We start from the raw sequence: 13,435 nt of genomic DNA on the forward strand, positions 1-13,435 counted from the left end.
AATTGCTCACACATATATTTGGGTCATAGTTAATGCAGAAACTGAATTCCCTTCATTACAGTAATAATGGTTCAATGTTGTCTATATGAGTGGCTGCTAAGACAACAACAACTTGCTACAGTCCAAATAATACAACTGCATTAACAGCAAATCTGACTGTCACACCAGGATTAGATAGTTAAGATAGCATAGTAGAACAGGAGGTGTGTCGTCGTTGGTGGTGGTGCAATGGATAAGACACATGCCTTTGGTGTGAGAGACCCGGGTTCGAATCCACTGTGAGACACCAATGTGTCCCTGAGCAAGACACTTAACCCCTAGTTGCTCCAGAGGCGTGCGACCTCTGACATATATAGCAATTGTAAGTTGCTTTGGATAAAAGCGTCAGCTAAATGAATAAATGTAAATGTAAATGTCGTTGACCTGTATGTGACAGGAACGTTACCTCATGGCGTTCTTCAGCAGCTCAGGCAGGATGTAGTCCAGAGGCAGTGGAATGAAGGGAAAGCGGGCCGCCACATGGCCATTGATGCGAACACGTGGAGAATTCCCATACTGATGCTCACAGAGCCGTCTGCAGGGAACACAGGCATTGAGACATTTACACTACCAGTCAAGTTTGGACAGATCATCTTTCTCAGTCAACCTCTTAGGCTGATAGAAGACTGGGGACCAATTATGCCCTATTTTCAAAGCCTTGACTTTGCCTGAATGTTCAAAATAAAATAAAAAACAACATTATTTCACATATTTTACATTATTGCAGCGCCTCTCCTCCCAGCCTGTCAGTAACGCTTTTAGTTCCTGTCGCTATGAAAAAACGCATTGTGCTCTGATTGGTCGGCTGGACCAGTGTGTTGTGATTGGTCAACCAAGACTACAATGGAGGCGTTTTAGAGAGTTCAGAAACAGTGCAAATTGATATAGAGAATAACTCCCTTAGGAGTGACTTTGTAGCTTTGCAATCCTTTTTCAGCAACATTAAACTAAAAGAAAAAGAAAAAGACTAGAAAAAAAGAAGAAGCATAATACGACCCCTTTAATACAATTTTTGGATACCAAACACTGATTTAGGGCACCAGAAAAGACTTGCTGTTGACAGGTTTTAGATAGCAGATAAAACGGATATCTTCAGACAGGATCTGGCATCAGATCTAATATTTCTGACCTGGAGACTCAATCTAACACTTATTAATTCTGTACTATCATTCAATCAAACAACAAATAAAATGTCAATTAGAATGTCAGTCTTGTAAAGAACCCCCCCAAAAAAACGATTTCACACATTTCATCATAAGCTTTTCGATCAAAATGTTTTTAAAATTCATTAAAAAACGAATTTAGTTGTTTTTAAACATATGATATTGAAAATAAATCAAACAAAATAGCATACAGAGAAAACTAAGCACAGGTACTGGCTCTGCCTCAACAGGTTCTGCAAGTGCTGCTGTGGATATACTGAATGATTGCCTGCCATTTCATTTAAAGCCATTTTAGAAATAATATTGACACTAATTAATGAGAGCGTCTCATTTATAGCCAGTAAATTCTGGTCTCGGTCTGGTCTTTGAGGGAACGCTTTGATCATCCCAGTGTGAAGAGGAACAGGACAGTTTTGCTGACGCAGCATCTGTTAATCATGAGACGAGCAGAAGCAGAGCAGCCTGAACTGAAGTTATGAGACCAGGAGAGCGCTTTTGTTAGGACTGCAACAACTAATTGATAATGAAAGTAGATAATTATTTCAGTTCAATCCTCCCCGAAAAGGGAGACTGAATAGACTATTACTGGCCAGAATATGTTGCAAACAGGAGCAGACTATGTCGAAAGTGTGTTTTGTATAAACAAGGAGAATCTGATCTTCGATCGGAATGAGAATATAGACATACTCTGTCCATTTCCAGGATGAAAGATCAAGTTGAACTGCTGCGTCCCAATTCGCCTACTTCTATTAGGCACTAAAATGATGTACTTTAAATGACTGCGTCTTTAACGGACAGCTCTGTTGCTTATTCACGTGCATCCTAACATCGCTTAAACTGCCCTGTCCATCATCTCGTCACAGTTAAAACCCTCCACATTCAGGTTCATTTAATTTTTTACCATAACAGAGGGAAATGTAGTATAGCGTTGATCTGCCAGTCGTGGATCTTTCATGCAGAGACTCTCCTCATGTGTTTAATGACGCATTTAAAAGTTAATGCCCAAATGATTAATCATGAGTCAAAACTACTTAACTATCTACTTAAACATCTCACACATCTGTCATGTTTTTAGTGGTTTTTAACACTTTTTATTAGTGTTTGTAGTTCTAATCGAATGCTCGTCTAATGCGCAATGGGTTGTGGGAAATATTAGCCGTTAGAGTGTGCACAGAGCTGCAATTCTAACCAGAAATAGACGACCATTCTGGTATATTTGTAATACTTATTTCAACATACTATGATTTGGGACACACTAATTCTAATCTTAAATACTATTTAGGAGAGATAGTATGTGAATTGGGACAGAAGCAATTGGTTGGGAATCTGCAGAGAAGTAAAATAAGGGTGACGGTGCAGGCGCATGAAGCCTTAGCAACTGCACATTCCTCAAGGGCGCGAGCATGAAACCTGTGACTACATACTGTACACAGCCTGCATTGTGACCTGATTCTTCTCAACAGAGATTTATAGGAGGAAAATATGCGAGGCAGGCGTAATTTGCGCACGGGGCGGGTGGGACATGACCCCAACACATAAGACATCAGTGAGAAAGTGTTTTGGGTTGTTACACAGCCATCCTCAGGACATGGGCAGCAACATTATGAAAACGCAAGTTCCAGTTTCAGTTTTATTATGAAAACTTTGAATGTCAACAATAAGGATTATTTCTGCTGGCCCAGTTTTACAATATCATACTGTATCTACATGCACCAGAAAAACGTATTAATCATTTATTAAAACTAAGTGTTCTATATATATATATAAAAAAATCTTGTAAATCGTTTTACTCTAATTTTCTACTTTGGAATAATAGCTTGAAATTATGCCTCTATAAATTTATAACCATAGTAAAGTGTTTACATGCACTGCAAATCATTCCTGGACTGTTGACACATTAAACTCATGTAGAATAAGTAAATACGCGTTTTGCTCCCACACAGCAAATGTTAGACAGTAGCTTGACAGTGACCTTTAACACTCATCTTGGTAAATCACAAATGAGATCTTGGCTTTGATCCTTTTCTTGGACAAATGGAGCGCAAGCGCGCACACACACGCTGCTGTAAATGGAGCTGACTGCACTGATAACAGAACATAAAGCTTTTCAATAACCTCTTAAAATAGTCCTCGAGTCTTAAGCACTCACATATGTAAACAGACGGCAGGATGAAAAGCGGATGGCAAACAGAAGAACGGACGACATACTCACCGAGCAAAGTCAACCCACTTCTCAATGATCTTTTTAGGCGACAGGCGGCGGCATATAATGCCAACAAAGTCAGCCTGAAATAGAGCAGAGAAAACAGAAAATTGTCAATACACAAAATCATACAGTAAGCATCCATAATAGGGCTTGGTGACTATATATAAACAGTGCTACAACACAGGAAGAGAGAGTGTTTATACTGTAAATATCTAGTGTGATTTAAAAAAAAAATCCGACAGAAGCAGATGGGCACATCTGTTGTAGACAGCTCTGTTTATCATAGGAGCAATTTAGACGATTGAGCAATTTATGGCATGTCATACACTATGCCTGATATCAATACAGTAATTCAAGCAACATCACAACTTGTATCATTCTAAGAACAAAACCAAGTACAATTTTATGACAGCTTCAAACGTAGAATTGTATTTATTTATAACGTATAGCTGTTTTGAATCAAACTTAAAGGTGTGTTCGTGTCATGTCGGAATGACCGTAATTACAAGATCACAACTTGTAAACTCAGAATATTCTGAGAGCAGCAGATTGATTTTACCGTTGACAGTGCAGCCATAAAAACACATTATTCATAGTCCACAGACGTGAACAGCTCAGAGTAAAATGTCACGTGTCGTCATCTCATAATTACTACATGGCGTGCCGTGAACGCAGCATAACAGCTTCAGGCTAAAATGTCTAAGTTGAACTATTAATCTACTGAAGATCGCAGATAAGTGTGGGAGTGTACATTTGTATATTTAGTCTGTGCACGTGGGTCATGCAAAAATATTGTTGGCCCACTTGGCTGCCTGTACGAGACACTTATGTCACTGGGCAAACGGTTGAAGACTGCATTGCTCTTACTGCTGCGATGTCCTGTCCATGTGCTCATGGGTATTTTAAAGAGAACTGGAAAGTTTCCTAATATAGATATACTGTTCACAGCACATTTTAATTTGTCTAATGCAAATGATTTTAAGATCCATTGCTGATTATCGGAAACATTCATAATACGTAGAGTAAAAACATCTATCAAATATCAACATCAACTGGAGGCGGTAGATCCTTTTATTGAGCACCCAAACTCTGGAACAGTCTTCCTGGCCTTGTTCGGGATTTGACTGTACTTGCGCTGCTTTATAGATGAAATTAACTAATTTCTTAATTGATGATCTTTACAGCAGAACTGAATCAACACTGAACTGTCTTCAGCTGAACAACAGCCGAAATGCACCATTTTCCTGTTATCACTGTAAGCGCTGTATAAACAGAGGTGACTAGACTTGACTTGAGTAAGAAACTGAAAATGAGGAGCTATAATTGTAAGCCAGAGACGTACGTTCTCCTCATGCAGGGCAATGTGGTGTGTGGCCAACATGCGAATGCCCAGACGAGACGTCAATGTTGTGTCCAAGAAATTGCGAACCAGAGTCTCGTCCTGAACAAACAATGTAAAAAAAAATTATAATAAAAAAAGGGTTAGATCAGGCTCAGTGGTTATTACCAATATGAATGTGTATATGGACCAGGCAGAAAGAGGCTACAGTAAGATTCTTCTGTTGAGGGGGAACAAAACCCTAAGGGCTTTGGAAATCTTACCACAATGTGTTTACGACATTCCCTGAATCCTTCAGCTAACATGGTGACAACATCTTTGTGATCATCAAGAAGCTGTTTTACAAGTTTGCTATAGCGAGCCTCAGTCTCCTGGTCTTTAATCTGAAGATAAAAACATTGGTGGAAAGGTTAGCAAAATGATATTAAATGGTATTTTTTCCAAATATAATAGACAATTTACAGTCATTCTAGCTAAATAAACCCTGGGAGTGGTGATATGTCTTAACTGTTATTCCACTTATGTGGCTTCATACCAAACTAATAAACTGATCCAGTTACTCTAGTGGAAAATGGTTGGACACATTTTAATGAATTTGTTTCTCATGATCTTTTTATCTAAAGTTTGTACTTGAATGCTTAAAAGCACTTCTACAAATTTCCTTACAAAATAAATATAAAAAAATTTATTGAATTCAGTTTTTGAAATGGATGGTTTGGATAATGAGTTCCTTCAATATACCGTTTACAAAGACAACAACATTTTGAACTGTAGTGTTAATGTGTGTCATGTCATATTTTGGATGACTTTACTATTACTCTAAAATAAGGGGGAAAAAAGTGACAATAGTAACAAAGAATGATTAGTTGCGTCCAAAATTGACTCATAATGTACAAGCCACCAAAATAACTAGAGTAATCCCTTCAGTTGCCTCATCTTTCCAGTTAGCAGATATTGTGCAAAATGGGGATTTTTAATTTGATCATAAACAAACTTGCATTTGACATTCATGAGTCAGCATTCTACATAGTCGGTGAGTCAGTCAACAAAGACTAATGTTTCGCTGGTGAGAGGGGAGACTCCACACACACAATCTTCTACAATGGCTGAATCAGTACACTAAACTCACAGGCTTCTCAGGTTACAGAATTACTTATAGAAATGTGCAAGCTGGTCAACAGTTGACTAAGCTGTGTATGAATTCATATGTACAGGTCAACTTGAACTTACAGCTGGGAAGTCGCTCAGCATGTGGTAGGCCCTGATATAAAGCTCGTGCTGTGGAGAGAGAGAGAGAGAATGGATGAGTACAATATATGGGTAACAAATGTGCAGTGGTGCGGTTCCTGGAGCTGGTGTTCCCAGAGGCCTGTGTGCTTCATCCTTCCCTGAACCCCATTCCTGGCCCCTCACCAACCCTCCACGAGCACATGGCTTACATTCTTCTATGGATTCGAGGAATGAATGTCAATAAGAAGACAGGAGGAGCATAAATGTGCTAAAAGGTCCTGAATGATCTTAACGGAGAAGTAGGGGTGTAACAATACCCTCATGTCACGATTTGATACATATCACAATACGATATTATTGCGATACTCCAAGACATATGATAAAAAGTTAACAAAAAATGTACTGTTGATTAAAATCCTAAATTTGATTTTACATTATGGGTGTAAATGAATAGGCTTGGACTTGGTGCTGCTAACGCAATGTACGGGACAGTGGTGACACCAGAATAAAAATAAAAATTCTGAATTTGAAAATATGCTTGCACTCATTCACTGATTAGATATATTTAAAATAATGTAGGCCACTTTTTACTGGTAACATAAGACATTTGGCATTATCAGGACCCGCACATATTCCCTCATTGGATTTTTATAAATTATATTCAACATTATATATAGCCTAGTAGTTTAATGTAATACTGACACTAAAACTCTGAAAACTTCCTACGATACATATTGTTGTATTTTTGTATTGCAATATTTTGTGACACGATATTGTTACACCCTACGGATAAGGCAACTGACTTTTGCCAGTTATCACTTTTAATGGTTTGTATGTCGTGATTATAGACTATAAAATAATTTCTTAATCAGTATTTTTTCCTGTTTCCTAGTAAAACTATAGAGGTAAATATATTTGATAATCAAAAATGGCATCCACTACTTTTCAAAAGATTGGGTTTGGTAAGATTTTGTAATGTTTTTGAACAATGTATTTTAGGTTTACCTAACAAATGTTTATATGCAAAATGTTAGTTTATCAAAAAAAAAAAAAAAAAAAAAAAAAAAACCACAGCAAAAACAGTAACACTGGTTTAAATTGTAGTTACATTTAAAAAAAAAAAAGTCAATTTAAAATGTAATGTAAATTATTTACTCCAGTCCAGGCATATTATAGTTATCTGAAACTAAAACTAAAACCATTAAAAAAATAAAATAAAATAAAAAGTTGTCCCTTGAAAAAATAAACTAATCTTAAACTTAATTTATTTCAGCTAGTTGCCAAAGCAACATTTCTAATTTTCTTTTAGTTTAACAATGTACAAGTTCAACTAATTCAAAATATTAAATAAACACCAATTCAAAATATTAATAGGAACTATAACAGTATCTCAATGATAACAAAATAACACTGCTCCAGTCTTCAGTGTCACATGATTCTTCAGAAATCATTCTTGTCTTTACGGTTTCTTTTGATCAACTGCTGAATAAAAGGATTGATTTTTTTATATTTTTTATATATATTACTGACCCCAAACTTTTGAATGGTAGTGTGAGTTAATAATACTTCTACAGGGAAAACACTGATTAATAAACTGCAGTATTTAAGTTTAAAGATTGCTGATTGAATTGTTCTGAACATCTCTGGACTGAACTGGTGAGTTCTAGGGTTGGATATCGAGAACCGGTTCCATTTTAGAACCAAAAACCGGGGATTTAATACCTAAATACCTGAAAATCATACACCACTTCATCTCTTTTTTGTTTGTCTTTATCATATCTTTGTTCAGTTGTATTTATTTGTGCAATTGCTAATTTGTCAATTTTTTTATTGAGTGTTTACTTGTATTTAATAATGCTTGAAATTTATATTAGTTAGGCTAATTGTATTTTTAAACCATAGAAAAAAGTTCCTTGTGTAAGTGTTCTTTAGCCTGTTGATTTTGTTCGTGGTATTCAGCTACAATGAACTGTTCTGCAATAAGACTTAGAATAAATGTGAATGATATCCAAGGTCTTCTTTGAATCAAAATTAGGAATCGATAAGCAGAATCAGAATCATTAAATTCAAACGATACTAAACCCTAGGTAAGGCCATCTCCCTCAAAGAAAACAAAACAAGCTGTAGACGAGACTCTCTTTAGGCAGATGTGGGTAAAAGTTCACAGGAGGAGGACGACGACTCGCAGAAGGAAGTAAACAAGGAGGAGAAAGGGGAGGGACATGTATCCTCTTTCGGTTTATTACTTGCCGATTGTCTTTTTGTTTTGTTTGTAACTGGACCATGAAAATGAGGATTGTCTGTGATTGTCCTTTTTGTTATTTATGTTTTGGTCTTGAAGAGAGGAACAGCTCACAGACCAGAACATCATAACATGACATATAGTGGTGTCCAAAAGTCCACACTGAAATCTAATCTAAACCTGAAAATATTCTGGAGAATGATTCTGGATTAATAAAAAAACATGTAGAGTTTGTGCAGCTTGAGTTCTGCTGTCATTGAAGCAAAAATAATAATATTGTAATAAATAATATCATAATTAAATTAGAAAAAAGGAAAACAGAAGCCTTTTCAGTAGTGGCTGTGATGCCCCCACTGTAATCAAAATGTTGGTATAATACAGTGCACAAATAAAACGATTTTATTTGGAGTTTGTATTATAAACAAAACATGAGAGCGGGTGTCTAACCATTCAGTCAGTAAGCCCAGTTTACAGTCAACATGGAGAACAGAACCACAGGAGTAAAGCACATGAAGACATTCATTAAAAATAACATGGTCTCAGAACATGTGATCAAATACCCGTCAACATAAAATTATTTAGTGAAAGAGTGCTAAAAGAAACACTACCATTCAAAACATTTGGGGTGGGTACGATTTCTTTTTAATGCTACTGAAAGAAATCTTCACCAAAACAAAAACAATTATTATTGTGAAATATTATTACAATAAACTGTTTTCTGTTTTAATACATTTTAAAATGCAATTTTTTTCTGTGATATTCTTCATATTTTTGGGGAAACTGTGCTAATTATTTTTAGAGGTCGACCGATAGTGGATTTTACCGAAGACGATAACCAGGTTAGCCGATAGTTTTTAAAATGGATACTGAATAAAAACAAACATAACACGTAAAATAGTGCTGAACTTTAAAATATAAATATTAATATATTAATTATACCTTGACTAGTTCCTAGTGCATTAACTAATGTTAAGAGACACAACTTTAAAAGGTAAATGTATTAGTAAATGTTGAAATTAACAAATTAATAATTTTATTAACCTTAGTTAATTTTACAAACGGACTCTTATTGTTAAGTGTTACCATTTCATACAAATCCAAAACGTCATGCTTAGAAACGGCCATCTTTAAATATCTACACAAAGGGCAAAGGCCATAGCATTGTAATTAGACACGTGTATATTATATGTATACTCTCGCTTTATTTGCTTCTTATTAGAAGACTTGATTATAAAAAAAAATTAAAAAAATAAGGTATTACAGTGACGATAATAATTAAAAGAACCGAAATCGGACGCGTTTCTGATTTGTTAATATGTTTCTTCGTAATATGGTTATCGGTGCCGATTATTCGGTCGACCTCGAATTCTTTTTAGTATTCAAATTTGTCAAAAGAACAGCATTTATTTAAAACAGAGATATTTAGCAACATTATAAATGCATTTACTGTCACTTTTGATCAATTTAACGCGTTCTTGCATAAATAAAAGTAGTAATTTATTTAAAAATCTTGCTGACATCACACTTTTGAAAGGTAGGGTAAGTGGATTTTTCTGAGGAAAGTGTCATGGTCTGATGGATTTCACCAAACTTATCAATGCACTAAATAAACCCCCTGCATGTATCGATAAAGCACTTCCCATCCATCCCAAATCAATACCAGGACTCTGCAGAACACTAGGGCTTTTGATCAACACTGACATTGAAGCAAACATGGTCAGTTCAGTTCTCCATCTTAACACTGTGCCAAAGTTAACCAACCCCAGCTCCTCATCACCTAATATGCCCTCTGAGAGTATCAAGGGCGGAGCTTCTCCAACAAACCAACTTGTAAGAGAGACGGTAACCCTAGCCTTCACAACAGAATGAATGATAACAGAGAAAACCTAGGCTACAGAGACGTAGGGGAACTCACCACTTGGAGAATGGTTGGGTTGCAGCCGATAATGAAGGGCAGGCTGCGGAAGCCCTTAATGCGATGTGCGATACGGACAGGCAGCTCTTTGTGCAGATACTTGGCACTGCTCTGCATTGAATCAAATGACATACAGAATAAAAAGCTGAAGCATTTTCTCCAACACTAACAGGATATTAACAAGACTAACAGTATAGTATATTAATATGCTCATATCCTATGATACCACCACTGCATCATCTAGGAGTCTACAGTACACATAGAGAGGATTGGTGATCTCCAAATGGAATAATGATGAAATACAAGTTTGTGTGCTGACAAATGGCTGAAACTACTACTTTTTAGAAGACCAGCACCAATGTGGGTTGGGATAAATGCAGGACAGTGGACAGGAGTGTGTAATTACCAGGATATGTTGTCCATCTGGAGACTTCCCTACATATAGCATTGTGGCTGGTGTCAGTCTGACAGAAGGCTGTGAAGAGAACATTGCTGTTAAAAATAGCATATACTTTAAATATAGCAGTGCTTGATTTGATGATGTACGTGCTGAGAGACTCTTAAATAAAAAACTAGATGTCTATCTTAGAAAATTCACTCATTTGAACTGTCTATGATTCAAGGTTTCAGTCCGTTTTGTAAAAGTATAATTTAGTCTCCAAATCTATTTAGTTTTATAGGATATCGTGACTAAGAGGCCGTTTAATCAACACAGTTTTCAACTAAAAACGGAAAACTTTGAGCGTTTTGGCTGCTCATTTACACGTATTTTGGGGGCCTGAAAATGCAAGCTTTTGAAAACGGGTTTCAAAGTGCAAGTTTTTGAAAATGATACCATTATCGTCTCCATGTAAACAACAAAAATGCGAGTTTGTGAAAACGGTGACGCCATGCACATGCGTCCAGCACTCTGTAAGTCTCCTCTAGCACATCCCAAATATTCATATACTCACATATTCAAATACAAATGAATTTAAGGTCTGGACTCAGAGGTGACAATTCATGTGTGAAAATTATTCTTCATTGTCATCCTGGAATATGATGAGTCTTCCTCTTCCTACATGGTTGTTTAATGCATTTAATGCTCCACGAGGGTGAGTAAATGATGACAGAATCTCCATTTCTGAGCAAACTATTCAATTGGCTTTAAATTGCTGGCTTTAAATTGCTTACCTTAAATGTACATGATGAACCTGTTAGTACAAAAAGAGCAGTGGCAGAGCACAGTAATCACATTGGGTTTTGTTGAGTCACCAACGCAGTCCCAGTGAGATGCTCAAAGTAGGACAGGTTACATAAGGATACCGTGCAAACCAGAACAACTTAGACCATGATGGACATTCAGACGTGTAAGAACAAATAAAATTGACTTGTCAAATGGTTGTGAGATTTTTGAAGCCTACTGCCCTTGGTGTGTGAGACCTGTGAGTGTGTGTAGACCTCATGGCTGTATAACTGCTGACACCTAAGATGTTTGCCAGCAATCAAGACACAGTTATTGGATATTATTGGACAAAGGCAACGGGGGTAAAGTAAAACGTTTAAACATTGCAGAACAAATAATGTTATTGTTAATCACCATTTTCCCCCCCAAAAAACAAAATGTAGGTGAACACGTTCTGGTTATTGTTAACGGACTTCACACATCCACTAATATCACCTTGTCACTACCTGATAATTGTAAAAATGTCTCAGAAAGTTAAGTTTGACGCAATTATATGTATTTAAATTATTAAGTTAAATTATTTTGGGGATATGGCATTCCTTTTTTATGGTTACTGGAAGCAGAGTAGGCTATGTGATAGAGATTATTAGCAGCTAAATAGCTAAATGGAATTTCACCGGATGACTACAGCAATCTCATGTGTGGTAGTGAATGTTACCTTGCCCATTTTACCACTGAAATGAAAAATTTGAGGCTATATAACGTCCCAAAAAACTAGAAGCTGAGTAACGTTAGTCTAGGTCAGTGTGATGACATCACGAGTAACCGTCAAAAGTGGGTTCATTAGGCCATCCAAATCATGGATGGAGACCAAAGCGTATATCGACCTCCATTATCGAGGGATTAAAGAGACAGGAGTTGATGCAAAAACATCGGGAAATGGTGACTGACCTTCTCGGCAGATGCGTCGATGGCAGACTGGTTGTAAAAAGACGTAACGGTTTTGGACCGCTCCCGAGCCAGCTCAGAGTAACTGGACATGGACGATGTAGATCGAAATCTTTTGTCGATGCCGTGCAGCGTTACTCCGGTCGACTGCGGAGCGGAGGCTTTGGCTGACGGGGATAGAAAGAACCTGGTCACGCTGATCCTGGAGCCGCCGCTGCCCAGCAGCTCCATGGCCTGGCCTGTCATGCGTCCGCGCATTTTCACACTCTGATAACCCAAACAACAAACAAAAAAAAAACTTGTCTGTAAGTTAAAACCTTTCTACCTCGCCATCCAAAAAGCTAGTGTATGTGTGCACAAAGGCTGCATGTCTCTAGCACCATCACATCACTAGATGTGAAAAATGCCGTCTCTTGTGGTGTTTATCTGAAGACACTCGTGATCAGCCAATCAGCGATCAGAGGAGGCGGGGCTTTGGGGTCATCACGACCTCAGCAACGGAAAGCCAATGAGTCATGGCCTTTTTACAGTCTATGGTCATGGCGCAGCACAAGGACAATGAGACAGGCAGCGCGCACTTCCTTTGACTACACACAACATATATTCGCAGATTATATACAGTGTTTATAATCAGAATTTTATTGTGTAATTCGCTTTGAAGAGAAAGCGACATTTATTAAGCAAGAGTACTTTAAATATGTATATTTAAGTTTCTTTTTAAATGACCAACACCCATTAAGCGAGAGTGGGGTAAATTGTGTCATGTTTTCCTTAAAGAGATAGTTCACCCCCAATAAAAGCAATTTCTTCTTTTACTTACTCCCATGGTGATCTAAACTGTGCTGGTTTATTCCTTCTGTGGAACGCTCATCTCAATCACAACTTACTTTTACTTGCAATGAATCCGAGATGCAATGATGCATGAGCTGGAGATGCAATGAAAAGTGAATAGTGACAGGCTGTCAGTCACTGTCATTCTGTTTAACATCTCCTTTTGTGGTACACTAAAGCAAATAAATCCTACAGCATAAACATTAAGGTGAGCAAAACTCTCACCTTAGTCAGCAACCCCCCTCCCCTGGGGGTTGCTGAATCATCACTTTTAGTTGAAGCAAGAAGAAATAAGAAAGAAATATAGGCCTAAGTAAAATCAATATTCCAAACTAAACTTAAAAGAAGACATCTAAA

At 37.1% G+C, this 13,435-nt stretch overlaps 1 protein-coding gene across 1 annotated transcript in view; it reads right to left on the reverse strand.

The window, feature by feature from the left end:
* Window positions 1-12,678, reverse strand: part of bckdk (branched chain ketoacid dehydrogenase kinase) — a 25,791-nt gene extending 13,113 nt beyond the window's left edge. Inside the window, exons 1-8 of the mRNA XM_082170729.1 lie at window positions 12,251-12,678; window positions 10,541-10,609; window positions 10,135-10,245; window positions 5,978-6,025; window positions 5,011-5,130; window positions 4,751-4,849; window positions 3,415-3,488; window positions 446-574 (exon numbers count right to left, since the gene is read on the reverse strand). Of these exons, the coding sequence (XP_082026855.1) occupies window positions 446-574; window positions 3,415-3,488; window positions 4,751-4,849; window positions 5,011-5,130; window positions 5,978-6,025; window positions 10,135-10,245; window positions 10,541-10,609; window positions 12,251-12,505 (905 nt within the window). The 5' untranslated portion in view covers window positions 12,506-12,678. The remainder of the gene's footprint in view (window positions 1-445; window positions 575-3,414; window positions 3,489-4,750; window positions 4,850-5,010; window positions 5,131-5,977; window positions 6,026-10,134; window positions 10,246-10,540; window positions 10,610-12,250) is intronic.
* Between the last annotated feature and the right edge of the window lie 757 nt (window positions 12,679-13,435).

The sequence above is a fragment of the Leuciscus leuciscus genome (genome assembly GCF_965113295.1).
Source record: "Leuciscus leuciscus genome assembly, chromosome: 5".
Taxonomy (NCBI): Eukaryota; Metazoa; Chordata; class Actinopteri; order Cypriniformes; family Leuciscidae; genus Leuciscus; species Leuciscus leuciscus.